Here is a 24,362-nt window from a genome sequence, read left to right as displayed (position 1 = left end):
TCATGGCAAACATGCGCAAAAGGGCCAGTCATGAGGACTTGGTTAAAAACAATAAGGTTTGGTTTGGTTTGGTTTGGTTTGTGGGGTTTAACCTCATCAAAAACCTTTCTCCGTATGTCTGGAAAACTCTTATAGAAACGTAAATACCTTTATTGGCTTCCTTAAAGTGGTATGAAAAAAGCAACCACGTTATACAAATACACGTCTAACATAAGGGTTAAATTCCTGTGAAATATTTAAATTTATATCTACTTCATTTTGTAGAATTTCAATGTTTCTGTAATACATTTTGATGCTTAAGCTTTGTTCGTATAGACACGAAGATGCGGCTTAAGAGTTCAGCCTATTTTACGCTTACATGGAGGTGTTCACCTCATGTACGCGAACGAGGATCCGCATGGGGAGGCGGCATATAGGTGCCATTAACGCAGTCCTATAATACATTTAAAGGCGGAGTTTAAGTGTCCATCCTGTTTTAATTGTGAAGCCTATATTTTCCGACTGCCGTCTGCAGCGATGGCGGCTTCTTGGTTGAAGGAGCTGCACACGCCCTCTCATAAAATATAAATCTATTCTGTAAACTGCAAGCAGAAAAGATGTGTAGTACCTGAAAAAGTGCTCCCTTCAGTTTTAAAAGTGAAACTTATGTGCAAAATGTAAATATACTGTATTTGTAAATGTGGCCAGTCCATATATACGTAGGTTATGTAAATTATATTACTAATTATTTGCGCGTGTTAAGACTTTTATTTTGCGCCAGTTGAGTAGAGATGTCACTATCCACATGTGTCGCCATTTTATAAAGTTTTAGCTCCGCACATTATTACAGGGTTCGGAGTAAAAAGCAATGTTTGATGTGTTTAAAGCCAGTATATAGAACAATATAGCCTCTCGAGAAACACTCACTTAAGCGAGCTTCAATTACTCTTGCTGGATGAATTCACAAAACTATTAGTTAATTGGTATCGTACCTATAGTGAAAATCTCCGAACATCTTATGAACAAGGCCCATCTCTTCTTCGTCTGTGCGCACGCGCGGCCAATAGTCATACGCTAACAAATTAGCAAAAAAAAAAAAACAGTCGAGAAACATTTTTAACGAGTGCAGGTGCTCATTTCTGAGGAATGCTGTGTGTCTTGTCATCTCTCTTAGAATAGCTTAGTCAAGATGAAAGTCTCTTCGCGTGCTCTGCTGGAGAGTATACGCTCTGGAGACCTTCACGAATAGTCTGCAGATTGTGTGAATATGGCGCGAATTCCCCGTAGGAAATTGTAAAACGCATGAAGTCTCAAAGATATCAACAAGGGCTGGGTAGCGTGGTAGGGAGTTAGTGTCCTTCTTACTTTTCTTCTAACTGGGTCATAGATCATGACTGTTAAGCTGGTCATGCTGCACAGCTGTAGGGTTTGAACTCATGCTGTAAAACCTCAACTCCCTCAATCCAATTCTGCGTTGTTAGCAGCCAGATGACGCAACGAAAAGTTGAACTCATGTCTCTTGACCATAGCAATGTTCACGGTTCGGGGTGCAATACCTGTCAAAACATATACACACCTAATCAAATCAATGAGATAGTGGCGAAATGAGCTTTTCTGTTTTTCCAAACGGATTATTCTGATTTTAAAGACGCAAAGACACATACGCGCGGGCTGCTCGTCATTAACGATGATGAATGGGCATTCAACATGCGCTCATTAGGCAGGTGCGCGCCTGATCCCGATTAGCTTCCAACATCCCGATAAGCAATAGGAATAGGAGGAAAAGTTAAAGCGACGAATCCGCTATCGCTAACAAACCGAGTTTTTTGTTGCAGCTCTGTCCTCGTTCTATGTGTTTCTTTCTGCGTCCCCATTCTTTTTTGTCCTGCTGCATCAAAAAAACCTGAAGTATGTACTAACTAGCTCAGTTATCCACCCTTTTACCTTAAACAAACGTTCTACACAAGCTAGTTACCGTAATTAAAGACAAGGATTCAAAACAGATATAGTGCGCCTTGACGTCCGAGCCGTGCGCCGTTATTCTGGATTAAATTTGCAAATACGCTTCAGCCATCCTGTTTCATGAGCAGGAGGTAAATAGAATGAAGAGGTAATATTTATGCCTGCGATCTTTTATGATTCACTTTCAACTACGAGGTAGCAATCTGTAGTCGTTTATAGCCGCAACTTAAATAAAATGGCAAACGTAGCCAAAAAAACATTTTAGGAGTCATAACGTTAATTGCACGCGGGAATATATGTTTTTAAATGACGTCTATTACTTAAAGAAAGAAAATTTGGACCGTTTTTTCCGCTCCCCTCCTATTCTTTTTTTCTATTTCCATCTTAAGTGTCTTGATAAGCTATATTATAATACCCATCATCGTAAAATGTGACGACATGCTGGGAAGTAGGTTATAATATTTTCTAAGTGAAACTCAGATTGTAAATATCCTTTTCATTGCCGATAGGTCCGATATAGGTACGTTTTAACGCAAGGTTTGTTTGACTATACTAGAAAATATTGCAGCCTGCCTCACCCATGTGGGTCGATGCGTGGAAAAGCTTGCGAACGAGCAGAGCGCCTTACATTTTGAGGCGGCAACCAAAAACACGCGTTTGAAGTCTTACTCTCCTGAAGTATAAGTAATCTGCTTTGAATTGGCTGTATTTTTCATGCAAAGGTAAAGGGTATCACAGGACACGCGAGGGCCGTGCCCTTATCAGACCGCCGGCGCGTCGCCATAGCGACAATCAGAGGCAGCTTCGGTGGACCGCCGCTAACTGTTCGGTTCCGTGTCTTTCTCCGCAGCATATTTAATGCGAGCATCCACCCAGCGACTGTGAGGAAATGGCGTAGAATAACCATCTGAACAGTCTTCGTGGTTGTGTGAGTGTGCTTTCTCAAAAGGATTCACAGAGCAAGTGTAAGGGGTAAGTTCCTAACTACACATGTTTCCGCCGTTAAGAAATGACTGTCGTGGCTGTCTTGCTGCAACTTGGAGCAAGAAGCAAAGGTTTTCCGGGGCGTAGCAACTTGCTACTCAGCCGCACTTGTGACTGTGAAACTTGTTTTACAGATAAACGTTAAGTACCAGCTTCCCTTTTTTTGTTCCTGTGCGAAGTAGCGTTTCGGCGCCAAATCGCGATCCCTGCGGTGAACGAGTCGCAGTTTATCTTGTTCAAAGCAGGGAGCCGATATGGCTGTTAAAGTTCGTATCTTTCTTTTTTTTTTGTGTGTGTGTGTGGCCGCAAACTGAGACGCTGTGTTGGTGAGGTGCAGATATTTGTCGATCGTGGCGTGTCTCTGCTTACTCTATTTTTGTTTGGTAATTGTGACATCACCCTTAACATTGTCTATATAGCATTGCACGAAGCTAGAATATTGATGTGGGCTATGTAAGTGCTATTATTGTATTTTCTCTCTCCTTTTTGAGTTCCGTGCAGTACAGTTTGCCGCTCATTAAAGGTGTGCGCTGGTAAATGAGGTTTTCGAAACTTAAAACAAAAAGGTTGACTTTATAATTGCGACATTGCGGTTAATATAAATGGGCAACAATCATCTTGCAAGGCGCTCCTAATGGGCTATCATTGGAACATCTGCGAATGCATTGAGGGAAGTGGGAGTGGCATACAAAATGGAAAATTTGACCCACTCCTTACCTTTTCTGTGGTAGCCCTCCTGCTTAGGCCTGTATCGTGACAAAATATTCTGAAGTGTGCTGCGAACATTTATAAAAATTACTGTTTTCATGCTCAGTAGTCAAAAACTGCGGGCGAATCCTGCTTCCGATGGTGTTTGCACAGTGTGATCACACAAGTCCTACCCGTCTTAGTGTCGCAATGTAGAAAACAGATGGGAAGCGTTTCTGTTTGCAGTGCTGCAGTTGTATTACCATCAGCAAAATATGCGAGGCAAAGCGGAAAGAAATTTCAGGATTCCCAGTTTTCACTTCTGGGGCTCTTGCTGCAACTAATCTGTGGCATTCCTAAAGCAATGGCAGTAATATTGCCGTTGCACATGATCTTGATATATTCAGGAGAGCAACACTGCTCTTACCATCCCTCAACATGCGTGCAATTATTTCTGGAACCTAATTTTAAAGAAGCGTTGTCGTGTAACTGTGCATGTTGTTATATTTCATGTTCATATCTTTGAAATCATTTTCCGGGCAATTATTGAGTACCTTTCTTGCACAACCGTTGTTGCAATACGAATAGACATAAGCCTTTCTCTTTATATAGGTCCTTATAAACCACAAATGACTTTGCGAGCGTTTTAATTATAAATGCCCAATAATTTCGTTTCAAACAAACGTTCTTTTCTGATCAGCATAATAATTTACACAATTACGTTCAGTTTATTACCGTTTATTTCATAAGGAATGAATCACGGATAAATAACTGTTAGAAAAAGAAAGATTAGGAAATCGCCGCCAGCCATGCACTGGAGGCCATCTAGAGCGGACCGTCTGCATCTGGATTTTGACGAAATAAATGTTTTCCAATCCAATCTTCCAGTCAAAAAAAACTACAGAACTGTGTCAGAAATACGACAAAGTATCCTGTAGTTCTGTAGTAACCACCAGATTATTATGTAGTTCTGTAGTACTTTTCTGTAGTTCTGTAGTTTTTTTTTTTTGTAGTATATTTCTGTTGTCTGTAGTACTTTTCTGTTGTAAATACAGAAATTTCTGATGTTACTACAGAATGTTCTGTTGTCACAACAGGTTTCCCGTCAAAAACCGCATAGAAATTCTGTCGTAACATCATTAAATTTTCTGTGTTTTTTTCCAATCCAATCTACGTTTTGCTTAAACCGGTCCTTGAAGGCCCCAAACCTTGTTCGTATCCGCCACTGACAGGGGTGTCTGAGCACGTGCGAGGGAGTCTGCCGATTCTTTTACATGGAAAGCTTACTTGGCATTAGTTTCTGCAATGACGCTAGCTATGTATTTTTTTTTAGAATAGCATTTTTGTATAGAGGTGGGTACGTTTTCCTTGAGCGCTGTAACGACCTCATTATAATCCAGTTCAATATAAACGGAGCTGCTTCACAAAGGAGAAAATGCTCGTGCATACGCTCCTGTCATTTCTATATTGGTATGTGGTCATATCTCTGTAGCAATGTTATTGCATTCAATTTTCGCCACGCTTCTTTAACAATACACCACTCACGGTTTCCAGAAAGATGAGCTCATTAGCATTCTTATCTTTCAACGCCAAATGCGATGAGGAAAAAAGATTGAGTTACGTTGTAGCTTTTGAATACTGGCAACTTTATTCACTTCAATTGAAGAGTTTTTAAGCTTGCGAAGCTAGACAGCTGGGCTCAAATTTCGCATTAGCCAATATCGCAATCGTTCTGATTTTTGCGTGTGCTCGCGTGTGTGTGCGTGTGTGCGTGTGTGCGTGTGCGTGTCACTGTTTGCATCAGTGACGGAGTATATTTCGTTCGTTGTCCAGTATGTTTGTACGCCCAGTCTCCTGCAGCATGAAAATGCGTCAACCAAGAGATTAAATCAGTTTTGGTGATTCATTCAGTCGTACGGTTATTTCGCAATGGGCCCCAGGCACGATTCGAAGGTGTATTATCAGATAACAGTTCCGCAATATTTTGCGCAGCCTCAAACTGGCCGTTGGTAATTTCACTCAAAACCACATTTGCATGGCTGGTTCGTTTCTGTGGAGATTTTTAGCTGGCACGTAGTGCTAATATTTCAGCCAGTAGCTTTAAATTCCTCACACTATGCCCCGATTACGCATATTACAACATTTCTCATATTATTTACACCTGTTTAGAGTATTGTTTAAAAGCGAAAGCACAAGGTACCAAAATATGGCAGTATTATCACTTAGAAAAAAACTTAGGGTGCTTGCGATAATATTCTTTTAATGAAACAGAGCTGGTAAGGATGTAGTTAGGAGGAGACGACGGGACATGCAAGTAAAAGGCGTGACTTTGAGTGACCCGTGTGAAAAAGATGTCAAAACACACACTTGACTTCCCTGCGAGCATGACGGCTTAGGCAATCATCACCTTCAGTTAAAACTATGAATACTCGGCTTTGCTTCATTTAGAGTCGAAATCTGGGCGCAAGAAAAACCACCCTATCGCAGATAACTGGCTAGTTGGTAGAAATCTACAGATAATAAGAGCGAAAATCAGTATCGCTTTTAGGTCATGAAATCGCTTTGCTTTTTACGTAAGATAAGTCGGTTGTTACCTTGAAAAGACGCCCATCACGCACCGAAGTTTGACTAAAGATACGAGAAGAGCAAGTAATGCTCCTTGCTCGTAATTCCTCTTCTTCTCCTCTTTGTCTAGTTTTTTTTTTTTTTTTTTTTTGCGCTTTTATTACTGTTCGTCATGGTTCAACAACTCGCCCAATCAGCCGTTCTTCTGTGCTTAGCAATACGTCGTTTTCGACGAGAATGATAAGCGCTTCTAAACTCATAACGATGAACGGACAGGTAGTTAACTTCGAACAACAGTCGACAGGATAATCACTAATAGGCCCAATGCTCGCATATCTGCAGTAATGTCAGTGCTTACTCCTTGTCAGTTTGCCGACAGAAAGAACAAAATTACACCTTCAATATGTCTATTTTTTCTCGGTAGTTTCAGTACTAGCTTCATTGTAATAATTTTGCACTTTAGTGGGACAATGTCAAAAAATAACAATTGTGCATCTTAAAGAAGCCTTCGATTCTCTACATTTAGGATAGGGCTGGCCAAAATAAAGCAGATGCTTGGAACTTCATGCTCTATTTGTATTTCATTGCAAATGTCGAACAAATTAAGCAGATGGGATTCTTGGCATATCGCCTAAGCTCGTTGAGATGCCTTTGTCTGAACTGTTTACCTGTAGGTCGGTGACATGAAAAATAATGCAAAGATGGCGGTGGCTGAAATAAAGTACAACGCAAGGTACTTGATCAATTAGCACATTTGCAAGAAACCGTTTTCATACCGTGCCCTAATCAACTATACCTTATTTCCCCAGTATTTTTTTCATCGGAAGTAAAAGTGTAAACAAACCCCGCCAGTTACTGCTACGCTACTCAGACACAGACAAGTTCTCTTGGCGAAACGGTGGTTTTCGGAGTGAGGCCCCTCAACCCCACTTCTGTGTTCTTTGATATTATTATTTCATCTTCTTCACCTCGCTCTACTCTGAGTTTCGTCACACTTGCTACTTCAGAACGTTCGCAAAACATTCTTCTTTTACAGAAACAGCTAAGCGCGGAAAACGGCGGGTGTTCACCGCCAGTAACCTTCGCTTTCGATTTCGCGTTCCTCTTCCTTTCAACATCAAATAACCTCTTGGCAACGTTTTCTCTAACGATACCTTTACATTTTAAGGTCCAAGGTCTCTTCAAGCCTAGAGTATGCTCCACAAGCTCTTCTTGATTCGCCGAAAAAAAAACTCGCATTCTTGAACGAAACTCTTTCTTTAAAGCATGTCTATACATCTCATTGTTGACTTTTGGCTTGCCTTTTGAAGAGCATTCTCATAAACTGTGAGGGCCTCTTGAGCGCACATAGCGTGATTTCACTATCGTAAGAATTTGGGACTTTTCCTCGTGTTATACTCCCACATAAATTCTAATTTATTTATTTGGTTCAATAGAACAACGCAAAAGAATAAATAAAAGTCAGGAAGAAAGCGTGCACGTGCTAAAACTCATTGCTTTTTCCTAACACAGTCTCAATTTGCCTCTTACATAAACCACTTGAAAGCGATTTTTATTTTCATGAATATTTGAACCTGTGGCGCTGCAATTATATCCGGTTCACTAAGCCGACGCAGTAAGGCAATGTATTTACTGTCATAGCTTACAGCTACTTTGCTGCACGACCTAACAATATAGGTATTTTCGGCACGTCCGCACGAGCACAAAAAGCAGGCATTCATAAAAAGGAGCAGGTGACATATTAGGTCTTTAAAATTTGTTTACCTTTTCTATCGTGCCTGCATTAATATCAACAAATACAAATTCCTAAAACACCGGCACTGAGCCCGGACATATCACGACGAGGCAATTAGGCATTTTACAATTTACAACCCGTTATAACACTCAAATATTATTTCTTTCCGTTTATAGTAGACGGATAGTAGGTAGCTTGGAAGCTTTTTACATTATCTAATGTAATAAGCTTCCAAGCTACCTACTATCCTTGATATCAGATGAATTGGCGGCTAAGGTGGAAATATCCTCACCCAACAAACTGCAAAATTTTTGGCAGCCGCATTTATGATTTGTGGCTTCAAATTGCCAATTCATGGAGTGTGTCATGTGCAAGCACGCACGTGCAGGTCTTTTCCCGAAAGAATGTTTACTTGTAAACGTTTCTTGTTATTCTGAGCCTTTTGTTTTTCATCTGGGATGTATTATAAATATCCATTACAATTCCAATTACCGACTTCTGTATGAGCCTGTGAACGCTTAACGTATTTTAAATAGATAATAAAAATATTTTGCACCCCAATTTGCTGGAGAGCCAGCCACTGTAGTCTACCACGCATTTTGGAACTAGAGGTTATCAGGAATCCCGCCATTTTTGGCCCGCATAAAGCCGACGTCCAGCGGAATCTTCACTATTTTTTTAAACCTTGTCCGCGTATTTAGCAGAAAATGACTGTAGCCGAGGCATTCCTCATTTTGCCACACCCTATCTTATTTTAGCTCGCCCCGAACTGCACTAAAGAAACCTGCACAAATATTAGTTCTCGCATTATTTGACTTCATGAATTCTTTACAGGAAGGTATAATTAAAAACCACCTCGCTTTCCAGCAGAGGTGGGATTGGGGCACGACGCAATGGGTGCCATTGTCAAGTACAGAGACCTTCCTGGTGGCCCCGTCGATGTGCGATTCGGAGAGGAGGTGTCACGTCACTGCCTGTGCACCCAGTGTGGCATGCTGTCCATGCATGTATACGAGGACCGCAACGAGCACGTTTTCTGCGGCGCCTGCATTGACGAGCGAAGATGCAAAAACCACACGCACATCTTTTGCAAATACGAGCAAAAGAATGTGTCACTGGGCGAGGTAACGTAACCGGCATACTCTAGAATTGATTGCGAGTATTTAAGTGTCTACATTTTGTTAAAGTAGATATTTCGCATTTAAGAAATCCGCATGCATTTCTCGCGTTACGTCCCAGCTACTGCCGTTAACAATTGCTCACTGCGACGTTTGACAGATATTAGCATGCCTGTATTCTTGCATAATTTATGCCGTATTAGCAATTTCGCTTCCCTTTAAAGCATTTGCGCCTAGAATTAGATTAATTTATGTACATGCTCCTTCGCACTTTTTAGAAGAAATCTGATCTTTTAACATCCGAGCATAGTTTCTAAGTTTCACCTTGAGGTCTGTGACAAAATTTTATTTGCTATTTTTTCTCGTTTATTTTCGATAAGGCTCTAGCTTTTTGCCTCGGCCAACTTCAGCATCTGCCCTAAGCGATGGGTTGAAAATATTTGTTATTTGAACAGAATATATGAGATGCGACTGTAATGAACAGAGATAGCCAGGAAAAAACACACGTGATGAAAGCAAGCACTAAACGGTGATGTGGACATGAATAGATGCGAAAATTAGTATTTGAATAGCAGGTCTCTTCTTCAGAGATATTCAGTGTCGCGGACTGATCTAAAGTAAAATTATGATATCTAACTGAAATGGCCTCGACGATAGTGGATTTGTGGGTTGGCCACTCGACTGCTGACCTTAAGGACGCATTTTAAGTATAGCAAATATCAGTGCACTATGTACTCCGCGTTACATATGCACATAAACAGCTCCTTGTACTAGAACTTTCCTTTACACTGGCATCCATCATAGCCTGATTTGCTTTGTGAGGTCAAGCCGCATATATCAAACCAACCAAACAGGCTGATACGAATACATCTAGAATAAAAATTTCAAGCAAGCTATTTTGCGTAATTCGCAAATAGTCTGCGTTTCAGAGATTAACAATATGTAATCTTGCGTAATCTTAAAAGTGCTAACACAAAAGTCTTCATGTCTCGCACAGGTACACACACGTTTTTACTTGCCGGACAATACTTTATGCCAAAAATATCACTATACATGTGATGCCTAAATCTGTACTTAAACTTTCCACTAGTTCTTGTAGCGTTTTGTAATAACTGCGCTGCGTGTGCCGGACAAAGAACTGAGAAAAGGAATTAAAAGAAGGTATTGTGACTAACTAGTTTTACCATTTCATTCTTTTCCTATTCTTTCGCTTTACGTTCTCAGACGTAATTAGACCTCCTTCAATTTCAGATGGTCAAGGCAAAAGACGTAGTAACTGCAATGCGAGATCAGTATGCATTCTGCCCGAACAAGGGTTGTGGATCCTGTGTGCATCTTAAAGCACTGAGTGTGAGTAACGATTAAAATATTTGTGACTAAATTGGCGCAGATTACCTTTTGCTGAAGGTTTTCTGCAGTGGGAAGAATTTAATTTTTATGCTGACAGTTCTTTATGCAGGTTGCGAATGTGTTTTTTTATGCCAACAAATATCACAACAGCTTGAAGCGGATGCGCTCATTGCCATTGTTTGATTATAAGGAAAAGATCGGTTCAAGGAAAAACCAGCGTGTTATTTATTTTTTTATTTTTTTTGTCTTTCAAAACTGTCGAAACAAGCTGGCACACACAGATGATCCCATTTCTTATGGAGCCTGCCATTCCTTAGAGTGGCAGTCATCGTGAAAAGCATTAATTCTGCTGCAGAACAACTGTCGACCGTAATGCAGCAATGTGCAGCCTTTGTCAAACGTTTAGAGCCCAAAAGGCTTGCTTTTAAGCCATATTTTATGGCTTCTTTAACAATCGTGGAAGTCCTAGCCATTGGAGAGGAGGTATCAAATAGGACAAAAAATCTTGCCTTCAACAAGTTTGGAAACCTGGGAATGCTTTTGACAAACACTGTACAATGATCACTTCAAGGATCAGTGACATGACGTGTTCTCTCATTGTGGATTACATGGTGCCAAGTGAATATACTATGTTTTGCGACTATGCCACACCCTTATTTTTCTTGATGTCAACTTAAAGAAGCTCGCTTTTAATTTTTAATAAATTGCATCTACTATTATTTTTCAAAGTCACTTAAGCCGAATTCAAAATGCTTACAAAAGAGAAATAACACAACTTTAAACGCGACGATACTGGAGCCTTGCTGCAATCGGCAGGGCTGCTACCGGCAAGAACAATTCTTGGTATCTGCGATAGATGTCACGAGGTTTCTTTGGATCATGCATCGTCATCATACCACTAAAAAAAAAAAAAATCACTGGAAACTCTCAGAATAAATTCAAATATTCTGGCACTGCTTGGCGCCTAAGCAACAATGGTCGTGCAGCAGTCTTCGTGTCAATGGAATTGCAGAGTTACTTGCGTGCCTTTGACATGATTAGTTTTCAGGCGCCGTTAACTTTTGACAAAATAGGAATATAATATGCAGCTTTAAATTGCTCTGCGTTGTTTATCAGTGCAACGTTCTAGTCATCGCCGATCTGGAGAAGGTATCTACAATTTACAGAAGAAAAATTATCAAAAAATCACTAGAGATCATCAGAAAATCAATACTGTAGATTAGAGAAAAAAATCATTACGAAATTACGGAGGTGCTTATAAGTCACTTTTGCTTCATAGTGCTAAGAAATGGGCGTAACCTTGTCAAATAAGAATTGAAAAAGGATGTTTTAGACCTTTGGGAAATGTTCTAAGCGCTCCGAAATAAAACACGTCAAAAAGATACAACGTTCGCGTTTTTGTTGAGATGAACATAGTTTATCCTATTCGTACTATTCTACTCGTAATTCAATTCCCCTAGTACCTTCTGCAATGCAAAGGATTCAACTTAAGTTGAAGGCAACCAGATGTGGAAAGGAAAATGGTGGGTGTGACATTAAGAGATAGAAGGAATCTAGAGTGGATCTGAGAAATAATTTGAGTTACTGACATTCTGGTTTGGCTTGATTGGTTCGTGGGATTTAACGTCCCAAAGCGACTGAGGCTATGAGAGACGCCGCAGTGGAGGACTCCGGAAACTTCGACCACCTGGGGTTCTTTAACGTGCACTGGCATCGCACAGCACGCGGGCGCCTTGCTGTTCACCTCCACCGAAAAGCTGCCGCCGAGGCCGGGATTCGATCCCGCATCCTGGGGAACAGTAGTCGAGCGCCGAAACCACTGCGCCACCCCGGTGGGGTTATCTCATCGAAATCAAGAAGAAATGGGATGTCTAGGATATTAGCGCGAAGAAGATGACCTGCGGCCTCTAAAAGTGACAGTTTGGATTCTAAGGGAAGGAAAGTAGAACAGGTAGCACCAGGGAATTAGGCACGTGGATGAGGTTAAGAAATTCACAGGGGTCAAGTTGATGCAGCTAGCGCAGGATCGACTTAATTGGAGGAATATGAGAAAGGCCTTCACCATGCAGTGGGTATAGTCCGGCTGACGATGACAATTAAGATGTGTTAGCTTTGCCATAGTGATGCGCTATGCAAGCTTTGCTAACTTATAGTTTTGCTCGTAGCACTGCCGTACGTAGTGTTCCACTTGGCTGGGTGGCTTACAAGCCTAACAGGTATGCAATAAAAGCACTTCATATATGTCCAGGTGAGCGAGGGCTGGTCGCTACGAATGATCTCTTTAGTGTTCCAGAAAGGCATACATGAAATTAAAGAGCCTGTTATAAGGCATTGAAGAAGAATGGACAGTCGGACAAGTTTACATCAGTTCATATCTGAAGGTGTTGCGTCTCTTTTCTCGCTGTACCTTCAAATATGAATATTATAAGGCGTCGCATGAGGCGTTTATATCCGCTTTAAAAGGAACTTAACTTTTAAAGAGCCTCATATACCTGTTGTGTACGGTTGTTTCTCAAAGAAAAATTAGGTTTAGTTTATTGAAAAAAGTGAAAGTATTAGTTTCTTTTCATGAAATATCTTAAAGGTAGATTATTTCTTCCTTGCTGTTCCCGGTTAACTTCCACAATAACTTAGTTGCAATGCATTAGTTTATTATGTGCCAATAAATAGACTACAAGACGCCACTTCTTCCCAAATTGTTACCGCTGTAAACACCGATTATCATTCAGCTGAGATTTGAATACATAGCTGCAATCTGGCCCTCTGCCACAAAATTAGGAAAGGGAACTGTGGCCACCAAAGTGTAATGCGTCTCGTTGTGTTCGCAGGAACATTACTCTGGATGTATAGCACGGGTCGCGAGTACTGCTTGCCTACAAAATATTGAGACGAGAGAGTGGGAATCGAACTGGCAAGAATATTCACCAGCACGCCATGAAGAACCCACTGCCATGGAAACAGATCAAACCCAATGGCCCGTGGATAACCCTTCAAGTATGATGGCAAGTACTGATTCACTGTTTCTGTATAAGCAATAAGGCGGCTCTAAAGAAATGACACTCCAAACTCATCATGTGGTGTCATGCAAAGCAGGCCAAGTTAATAATCCGAGCATTACTTAGATCGTATCTGCAATGGTAAGTTTCTATTTCATATTTAATCGCCCGTACTATCGCGGGGTCTACATTTCCATGAGGAAAAAAGTTGCACTCATTGCGCGAACGGGGATTTCAAGATCATGCAGGGTTTACCAGGTGCAGTCTGCAAAAGCATGTTTGTTGTACTGCGCGGCACAACGAGCCACGGGCATCCACGATTGCGCGTGCGTGGCTTCGCTGTCTCGGATCAAGGGGATCCTGGTGGTGTAGCTGACGCTGAGCGTTTGGACATTTATACGTTCCCTATACAGAAACAACATATCCCTTTGGCCCACGCCTCCCGTAGACGGTGCTTCCGGGATGACCCGCCCAGAGGAAATCGGCAATCGTCCTTTGATGATTGACTGATTTATAGGAAGGGAAAGGCGCGATAACTGTCTCACTTGTTTTCTGTGGATACCTCAACCACGCCGTAAGGGAAGGGAGGAAGGCGGGAGTGAAAGTGGAAAGAGAGAAAGAGGAGCCGTAGTGGAGGGCTACGGAGTAATTTCGACCACCTGGGGATCTTTAACGTGCGCTGACATCACACAGCACACGGACGCCTCTTCGTTTCGCCTCCATCGAAGCGCAGCCGCCGAGGTCGGGTTCGAACCCGGCTACTCCGGCACAGTAGTCGGGCAGTCGCCCTTTACTATCCTTTCTCCACATAGTTTTCTTTCATACATTCGTTCTCCAACCTGTCCTGTCATTTCATGTTCTGACTTTCCCGGCAGGTCAATTTTACTTGACACATTATAACCTAAATCACACCTCTCGTGAACCAAAACCGGCCTGCCATGCGGCGCCTGGCCGCTTTGCAGGCAAGGCGCCGCTCTGGAAATAATGCTAGTGCTGGAATGGCAATGGGGAATCATATGGCTTCGCCTGCGGCAATGACATTCTGTATGTTTCAAACTGCAATGCGCACAGTTCAAATTACGAAATGCAAGATGGTGCGTGCAGAACACGAGAAAATTCCGAGAGCAGTGTGGAAATGCGAAATGCGCTGCTGGTGCGCAAGGTGCATCACTCTTGTTCTCATCATCATCATCATCATCATCATTATTGTAAATGCACCGTCATTATCGTTGCTAATGTCATCATTGTCATTATCTAATTGCAAAGTCATTGTCATAGCTACTAGCTGTCATTCTTACGGTAGACAAGGAGAATTAGGATGTGCGGCACATGATTCCGGGCGTGGTGCTTTTAAATTCAGCGTAGAGTTTAAAAGCACCACGCCCGGAATCATGAAACCCACATTCTAATTCTCTTTGTCTACCGTGAGAATTAAATACCATGCTGAAAAAAAAAAAAATTCCGGGCGGGCTGCAGTTGGTTGAAGCGCTCGGCTGGGGATCCAGAAAAAAAAAATGGAGGTTCGAATCACGGTGTAGAAAGGATTTTTATTTTTCTCATTACGTCATCATTACGTCTTTTCATTTAGAGTTATAGTGCGACTGGTCAAATGAACGCCGATAATATGAGCCATTAAAGACTTCTGCCTTAATATTGAAGTTATTCGCTACGTTGGAGGTCTGGTTCTCCAATTTGTGGCTGTTACTTTTAGCCTTGCAAACATATCCTAATGCAAAAAAAAAAAAAAGCTTACTCACCTCATACCGATTCTTCTTCCAAATTGATACAAATCTCATAGAATCTCGTATATATAACATAATATAAATGATATTTGTACGAGATACGATAACCATGCTTGAGTTTATTGACATTTCATAGCTTTACCATAGCCTACTAATTGCGGTATACATCTTAATTTGTCGTTACCGATGGCAGTAAACCTGCAGATGGCAGACCTATTGCTAGAGCACCTACTTATTACACTTTTATTGAAGGTAATGTTTTTGAGAAACTCGTCCACATGAAAGTTTGCCTGGACATGGCTCGAACTTCTTGCCTGCATAAAAATGGAACAAAAGGTATAAAATTGTTCCTAAACTAATGTCTTTATCTTCTTCGAAATGTTAATCCTGAATGAAAGAAAAAAGGTATTACGAGAAATATGAGTAGAATACCAAAAACATCTTCAGTATCGAGATTTTCGACTTCCCAGTTTTTACCGCAATGATATGCAACGGATGTCAATGACTCCGGAAGTGGGCTCGGGAAAACTAAACGAGGCATTTTAGCTGATAGCAAAGTACAGGATTATATGCTTTAGACTATTGGGCTAGTCCGCTCTCTTGGATATTCACAGCGCTAACAAGGTGAATGAAATCAGAACGATTGAAGTGCATACAAATGACGCTTGTATCCTCTCTTCACCATTAGTCAACCCGCGCTAAGGAAGTTTACAATTTTTTTCATATTTCTGTAAGAGAATGGTTTTGCGCTGACAGCATAAGAAACGGCACTTGCTTACGTTACCAAAAAGAGATAGTTGCATTCTAATAATTTTTTTTATCCTTTTCAGACCACTGCGCACCAAGTTAACGACGCTGATCGGCCTGGTTATTCCTATGGTTCCCCTGAGAGATATCAGAATTACGCAAATCCGGACGCATACAGACCAGCTACCCAAGGAACACCAAATACGTGTGACGTAATTACTAGGACACGTTCCTCGTCGCCTGAAAATTGGAAGCCTCAAGCGCCGAACTGCGTAAATACCTACATACGGTTTATTAGGTGCAGGAGTGCGCGAATTTCATGAAATATTCATAGTGAAGTTATTTCTTGTGGCGCAGTAATATTTGTTCATTTCACTGGACATGTTCAGTACACAAAGCATAAGCACAAAGCATATGTTGCACATAATATTGGCATGAACAATTCTAGTGGCACTCCCATATATTGTGGACGCTTCGAATTATTTTAAGGCTACTATTTGTGAAGCTAAAGGTGAGGCTTCAATTTGTATCAATCTGTTACCGTCTGCTTAGATCTATTATATAAATAAATAAACGTAACATGCCAAGAAGTTTCGGGAATGTGCTCCCGAAGGAGAAATATACAAGTCAGATGGTAACACTAAGGACAGGCTTGACATTATTCTAACAAAATGGCTGCCGGGTATACGTCATCTCTATAGAAAACGTCGGCACCCAATTTAAAAACGTATTTTTTGGCAGTTACCCCAAACCAACTGGTGGGAACCTCCCAATAAGGGTCGTTTTTGGGCGGTGGACCTCTGATTGCAATCGAGTGTAGCCATGCAGTGACCAGGAAGGATACACCACTGAGAACTCCTCATAGCGCATCATTTCCCTAATAGGCTCGGGGAGCCAAATATTCATTAACAAGAATTAATTCCTTTTCCTTTATCGACACTAACTCTTTACTGATTTTTTACGACTCTTTATTGACTCTTTATTGATTTTTTACTGACTCCCTACTGACTCTCTACCCTGTGTCACTCTCGCTCATTAACCGACACTAAGCTATACCCTGCGTCACTTCCGCATTGACGGCAATAAAGTCCGGTTTACAGATGCTGCCCATAGGTCCCCTTATTCGTTGTATTCAAAACGCTCGTTTTGGAACGGTAACATTATTTTTTTTATATATTTCTTAGTTAATGTTTTTACGCGACAGCATGTGCACTTCTTTCGTTCAAAACGGCACCACCGTCGCCTTAACTCAGAAAGTCGGAAACGTGTGAGAAAAAAAGTCAAGATTTCATTTCAAAATTGTGATCAAATAATGCAGCGTTTAGGATTCTGCATTGCCATTTTCCTTCCCATTTAGTCAAGTTAGTTGCTGGATAGCTTGCGACAGAGATCTAACCAATTATGTGCCCATCATTGTTAGCATAGATGTTTACCAATACGTCGCACTGATACTGCGATTCCCTTTACTCAAAAACCAAAGCAACTAAAGTCGTTTAGCACTTCGCCGAACTTTGCGTCAGTTTCTAATGGCTGGAAACTCGCAGAATGAAAAGGCGGTGCAAACACCGCTATCGCTTCTACATTTGAGGCGAAGCTTAATTGGGCTCGTAATTATTTTTGCTAATACGCCTGTTAAGAGACATATTTTACGTTATTTAAAAGACCAAATAAATCCGAAATACATGCGGTCATTTCGGCAGCCGTTTTGCTGGTCTAGATAAACTAGTTCCTATGCACTTCGCAGAGCTCTTTGCCCAGACCCATCACTAGAATAAAGTTTAACTATTTAACAACGTTAGCTGAGAAGTTTCCATTAAAGCCGACTGCGTTGTGTTCTGGCATGCAAACGGCTTTGAAGCACAGCTAAGACTGCCTAAGCGTTATTAATGCGAAAACTTTTACGGCCCAATCTGCATCCTTCTATGGTCATCGCATTTCGCGCCATTAACGATTTTCTATTAGTGTCGTTTCAACACACATTCTGGTCGATGAAAAAAAAATGTTGTCATAACGTGACTACCGCTTGACGTCACTACCACTGGATCTATTTACTCATTGCATCGCGCATTCACAAAATACATCTAGTCGAAGCTTAAAGCTTCGACTGGCCTTAATGGCGTGTGAATAGCGTGTCCGTAGCGCAATTCCAAGGTCGCGGTTCCGATTCCCACTCAACCCAAAGTCCGCATGAACCAAATTTTATTTCCAGTATAATTTAGTGTGCTTTTGACACAAAAAAACTTTCCCAAAAGTCTAGTTTCAATCCGAATCGTTTTAACTTGTTTTAATCTGCTCCAGACTTTCTGTGACCATCCTTCAACGATTTCAACTACGCAGGTTTTCGCTTGTGAAGGGAGCATATTAATGCTTTTATACTGAAATTGTCACACCGAGTGCGTTTGTCTTTCTACAAGCATAACCAGTCATTTGACTCGTTTATTAGAGTCCGGAAAGCAAACAAGTATATCGAGCGATTTGCTTTTTACGACCACGTCTTGCAGAACCACCGAGATGCAAGAGAAGGCGAAGTGCAACTTACAGCTTGTGATTACTGCAAAAGGCCTGTGAAAGAAGCCAACTTGTCGCGTCACATTGAAGTCTGTCTCAAAGCCCAGACGGACTGCGTTTACTGTGGCGAATACTTTCCAAGAGAGGATGTGGCGGTACGTTCTTGACTTTCAGTGAGTGGTACCTTCCGTGTGATTCTGCGCATTGGAAGGCGATTGCTTTTAAAAATACGTAACCAAGAGCTGCCTTGCAAGTGTAAAACATACATCGAACGTGTGCAATAAACAAATGCCCGCTATTAGCTAATAGGAAAAGACTATCCACATTTAATGATATGCAAAGCACTCCCGATAAAAATAAGCGTTTTTTTTTTTAATTCCTACTGAACTTAGAAACACCCTATCTACAGCTTTGTGTTCTCCTAAATACCTTTTTAGACCAGTTTCTGAGTGCTTTTTCCACCTTTGCCATTCATGCTATGCACATAAGTTTGCAATCATACGGAGGTTAGCCTTGCCGGGTTGGCGTGTAGTTAGGGCGCATGACTACTGTTACCAAGGATGCGGGAGCGAATCCCGGCCTCGGCGGCCGCTTTTCAGTGGAGGCGAAAAGCCAAGCGCCCGTGTGTTGTGCGGTGTTAGTGCACGTTAAAGAACCCCTGGTGGTCGAAGTTTCCAGAGTCCTCCACTACAGCGTCTCTCATAGCCGGAGTCGCTTTGGGACGTTAAATCCCACAAACCAAACAAAACTATACAGAGGTTAAGCAACAGTGTTGTCCTGCCTAAACAAATTTAAACTGAACCTCGTGCGAAATAAGCGTTTGAGGTAGATGTATTTTTAATGTCGAATAAAATATTATTTCTGGTCCCTTTGCACTACATTTATACGATAGTCTTGCTTCGAGGATGCAATCTTTATACGGACATAAAATAATGTTTTGCACACTTCACTAATGCTCAGGTGCTTTGTAACCTTGTGCAACAATTTACGCTCCTGAAGTCTCAAATCTGTGCAGCAAATAAAAAAATTCGTATTCGCTTGTCGTAAACACTCCTATACTTCATAATTGACAAGGGTTATTTAGGGCATTTTGAAAAGTTGGTTTCTCATAGTAGGAATGATATTTCATCGAGGGAGTACATTTTTGGTTTAGACAAATCTTAGCTTCCTAAATTCGATCATTGAGTCGACATGTGGGTTCGCGGGAAGAAATTTTGCTCTTTTTTTATAATGAAACAATAATAAAGTTTTCAAAACTAGGCTATACTCGACAGTAAATAGAATCTTTCTGCCTTCAAGCAAACTTTTTTTTTCTCTTTTTTTTCTTTTTACTCCGCAAGCAATGTGACCCTTGCTTAGTTTTGTGGACAGCCAGCAGCTCGCATTCTAGACGCTTCATGCATATTTTCCCCGCAAGGTCCGTAAAAGTTATGTTCCATTTTCATCAGCATACGTTAATTCCGTGGTTTTTCACAAGAGGGCTGCAAAGCGTATAAGAAGTTCAGTTGCAATACTACCTGAAAGTTCCTGTTCTAAGTGCCAGTGCTGCTTTTGTAGTATGTGGTTTGCGTATAGACAGCGAATGTCAAAACAAATTTCGGTCATACAAAAGCAAAGAATAAAATTTAGTCCTAGCTCTTCGAAGGCAAGTTATTGTGTTATATTTAGCAAGCTTCTAGTACCTGCTGAGTATGAAAGAGCACTGAACAAGAATACTGGAGCTTCCCGTGTATTTTTGCTTGAGTACCTGTTGTCTTCGTCTGGGCCCAGATGAAGACAAGCCCACTTGTCGAAATGTTGGCTAGGATTGGCTTGGGAACTAGGCTCTCCCTCTACCCTTGTCTAGTGCTCTTTCATACTGTGCAGCCATCTTGTTTCTCTCGTTCTACCCTAGTACCTACTGAATATGAGTAAAACGTACATAGATCATGGTTATTGAATAGCTTGTTAGCAGCACTAAACGCTTCAAAGCGTTCAATTTCCTTCTTCAATAACAGAGCAGTGCTTAACTCGAATAATTGAAGCTTCACAAGAGGCTTCGCAAAACATTATGGGCGACACAAGCTCCACCTTTAAAGGCATGGCATAGCAACCAACAAACATATAAAGCTGTGTTTTAACCACACCATATAAACGTGTCTGTTTAGACTAGGATTAACGGGAATGCAAGTGTCCTGTCAGGTTGATTTTAATATAACCCTCTCATATGAAAGGAGAGACGCAAGTTGGCAGGTCCTGCCAAACGCTGCTTCAGACAGCCCTGCTTCCAGTCAGTGCACGGCCAAGCCAGTTGCCCCCTTCCAGCGTCATGGTCGGGATTCTTCGCTCACAGTGCTAACGCGGACAGCGTATCTTCGGCGAAAGAGGCATTACGTCTACAGCGTTAGAGGGCCAGAGGCCCCTGGAGAGGATAAACACTAACCTGGGTGTCGATGTTAAGTCTTGTCTTCATACCAGCATCGGCACTGATCGGTGTAACTATTGTATGAAATTTCAGGTGACTACCGCTATTTCCATCCCTTTACAGCCTTCGTCAGTATGGGCAATTTACAAATTCCTAATTAGCATGAGGCAGCCAAAGCACCAGATGTATTATTTGTACTCAATAGCGCCAGCAAGTTGCGGCACAAAGCTTCTCAAAGGGAGAACCTGCGGCAGAGATGTCACCCAGCCCGTAATTACCTGGGGTGCGGTTTAGATGGTGACGAAACACTTTCCGGTAGATTAAGGGGTTAAATGGAAAACCTTGCATTCCTTTACCAGACTTGTTGAATGTTTGTGTATATTTTACAGCAATTTATTAGAAAATATTACTGCGAATGAGATTATTTTGTTTTTTTGGTTTGGTTGTTTTGTGGAGTTTAACGTCCCGATGCGACTCAGGCTATGAGAGACGTTGTAGTGGAGGACTCCGGAAATTTAGACCACCTGGGGTTTTTTAACATGCGCTGACATCGCAAAGCACACGGGCGCCTTGCTTTTCGCCTCCATCGAAAAGCGGCCGCCGAGGCCGGGAGTCGATCCCGCGACCTTGTGTTCGCTTCTTTATGTTGCTTGAGTGGTGCTGCTTCGTATACACGACTTACTGAATGATTGTTTTATTCTTCATTTCAGGCTCATTTCAAAGTGTGTCGAGAAAATCCCGGTAACGTGCCGCAGGTGAGATTGTTTATTTCGGTTTAGATCACATCTAAGCTCATAAGCACAGTTGGATGAAGCATATCTTTTCTTAGCAAAGCAAAGCAACAATGTGGGCTCGTTGGCTGAAACGTTAGATAAAATTATGCGCTACGCTAACACAACACAGACACAAAAGGGAGGATTTCGGCTTCACTTGAAGGACGTCAACATCTATAGCGCAGTAACCAGAAGTAGCGCTGGTGGCTGAAATCACAGCTATTAAATATTTTGTGACTGTGTTTCTACCCTCACAAAGGGACACGCAGACCAGTTTACCTTTTAGTCGAAGTTAAACAAGCGAACTTCGCAGATGAATGCTGTAGATTTAATATCATGTATTTGCCGTATATATATAAAGTATGTTCCAAACTGAAATATTTCGGCCATTGCTTTTCTTTATTTTATAATATAGGGAGAAAGAGTGTAATTCTCCAGCTCGTTTAAGTCCCCAAGTTCAGGCTCCGTAGCGAAGCGGATTATGTTGGGGAAGAATGCTTTTACTTGTCAAAATTGAGCCTTGAGCAGTGTTTGCAACATTCACAACACAGGTGGTTCTCCCAAGCAACACACGTCTTAAGCCGTGTACCACAATACCTTCAGCACTGCCGATGTACCTGGAGCCCATCTAGTGGCAGTGCGCATGCGCTGATTAGTCTAAAGGTTCCAGGCGTGCGTACATGTAGATGGATGAAATATAGGAGCCTCCTGTTTGAAGCAGGGTGGTGTCAGTTGCGAGCTCGGTTCTTTATCCGCTACATAGCTTGAACGTTGTCATAAATCGGTCATCTATTTTATCATGTCATTTACTAAACCTTCATTTATACACTTACCTCATGTTAACTGCCGGCTGCACCTGGCGCCTTAAAATGCGAGCTGTCGTGCGTCGGGGCTAAATAACACGTGTGCACTGGTGGTGAGCGGGCTCACGATATTCCTTCAACGCTCACGGTAATACGGTGCACGGTATGCTAAAGGCGTCTTATTTGTATGCCGACGTTAGAGAGGACATAATGGGCTAACGTTTGATAACTTCACATTTGTTTTAAAAATTCACGCTTCACTTGCTTTTTTTTTTAGACTTGTTTTTTCCTTGCCGCTTACTTCTTGCCTAGCTTCACATGGTGATACTAGATCGTTCAGCCTAATATATCTACATGGATTTCATTAAACGCTCCTTATTTTAGATACGAATGGGGGCTTATATCTCTTCAGAAGAAAAAGGGCAACTAAATCGCCTTCTGCGCATTGTTTTGTGAATGAATAGACCTGAAATTTATTACTTGTATGTTGGTATGTGAGGGATTGAATGCGTTGAAAGAATGGAACGCAGCTCCGGGAATATACATTGGATTAATTCCTATCGCACACCGCGTGATTTTGATCGTAGTGAAAAAGACTATTGAGAAATTAACGGCAGTTATAATTAAGAGAATAAATTGTAATGCAAAATTGTTAAGGCACTTAAGACCTCTTAAGAACAATAGTGCGCAAACATTCGGGGCTGACTCTACTAAAGCGTTCATTTGTCAGAACTCCGACGATCACACAGTGCTTCTTCCGTGCCGGATTCGAGGTGAGCAGCTGCTTTCGGCGGGGATGGTGCGCGCTCGTTGCGGCGCTTGGTCTTCATTGCTGGCGGCAGATGGCGTGCGCCACGCGCCCTCCTGGAGACCGGGCAAAAGGCGTCGTTGTTACGCCCCTACGTTGTCATGGAGAGTGCAGGAATACTAGACAATGAGAACTGAGACATGTTTCTCACGTGCCAGGTGTGGTGTAGTTAAAGCGCTCGCGTGATGATTGTATTCAAGAATTGATTGATTGGTGATTATCAAGATTACAGCTGATTGTATTCTTGACAATCACTTACGGATACATACCTGTAGAAATAAGCATTAATTTAGCAATAAATTTCCTACGGAGAGTGTAGGAATGCTAGACAATGAGAACTAAGACTTGTTTCTCACGTGACAGGTGTGGTGTACTTAAGGCGCTCGCGTGGTGACTGTATTCAAGAATTGATTGATTGGTGATTATCAAGGTTACAGCTGATTGTATTCTTGACAATCACTTACGAATACATACCTGTAGAAATAAGCATTTGTACACTATATATATATATATATATATATATATATATATATATATATATATATATATATATATATATGGTAATTAGGCGCACTTTGATGATAGCGCCGTTCGCGATATTGGGATGTTTTGGATTGTAAGGAAGGAACAGCTCAAACGGACGGGACGCGTAGGAAGGCGAGATAGACACATGAGCTGACTAACAACCAAATGGTTTATTGCGACACAGAGAGCAATATATAGCAGAGCCAAAGCGCATAAGAACAATCAATTTGTGACACAATGATGGTCCTGATATCACATAGCAATGATCAAAACCGTCAGCGATTGAGATACGTGAGCTCTTGTGGGAATAGAGCAACGGACGGTTGGCTGACACACGTGCCTCCAAATTCGTGAATGTGAAAAGCCTCAAATATGAGGCGTGAGGTCAATTCTTTATATTTGGCGATAATTGTGGTTTGGTTCAAAAACGTCTCACAGTCCTTGCAAGCGATGGAATGGGTGACTGTTATTTCGGCATGATTGGTTTTCTACGTCTTTGGCGTGTTCGCGCAGTCTATCATTAACGCACCGTACAGTTTCCTTGATGTAAAATCGGCCGCATGAGAGTGGGATCTTGTAAACAACCCCACAACAACAGTTCACAAATTTCTTTCGGTGTTTATTTTCACAAGCTTTCTTGCGCTGACAAACTTACAGCGCAACAACCAAACATCAC

General features: G+C 41.6%; 1 protein-coding gene across 7 annotated transcripts in view; it reads left to right on the top strand.

The window, feature by feature from the left end:
* The first annotated feature begins 2,646 nt into the window (after positions 1-2,646).
* LOC146173073 (uncharacterized) overlaps positions 2,647-24,362 on the top strand; it is a 43,031-nt gene continuing 21,315 nt past the window's right edge. For 2 of the 7 annotated variants that reach the window (XM_084584198.1, XM_084584195.1), the window contains exons 1-7: positions 2,653-2,913; positions 8,780-9,036; positions 10,282-10,380; positions 13,209-13,382; positions 15,949-16,137; positions 18,367-18,528; positions 21,488-21,532. In XM_084584198.1, the coding sequence (XP_084440324.1) occupies positions 8,806-9,036; positions 10,282-10,380; positions 13,209-13,382; positions 15,949-16,137; positions 18,367-18,528; positions 21,488-21,532 (900 nt within the window). In that variant the 5' untranslated portion in view covers positions 2,653-2,913; positions 8,780-8,805. Of the gene's footprint in view, positions 2,914-8,746; positions 9,037-10,281; positions 10,381-13,208; positions 13,383-15,948; positions 16,138-18,366; positions 18,529-21,487; positions 21,533-24,362 lie in introns of all 7 variants that reach the window. The other 5 variants (XM_084584196.1, XM_084584197.1, XM_084584199.1 and 2 more) reach the window with 5 other exon arrangements.

Source organism: Amblyomma maculatum, chromosome 11, assembly GCF_055883805.1.
Source record: "Amblyomma maculatum isolate TAMU_Amacu chromosome 11, ASM5588380v1, whole genome shotgun sequence".
NCBI classification, from domain to species: domain Eukaryota; kingdom Metazoa; phylum Arthropoda; class Arachnida; order Ixodida; family Ixodidae; genus Amblyomma; species Amblyomma maculatum.
Note: the sequence above shows the minus strand (reverse complement) of the source record. Positions and strands in the feature narration are given on the sequence as shown.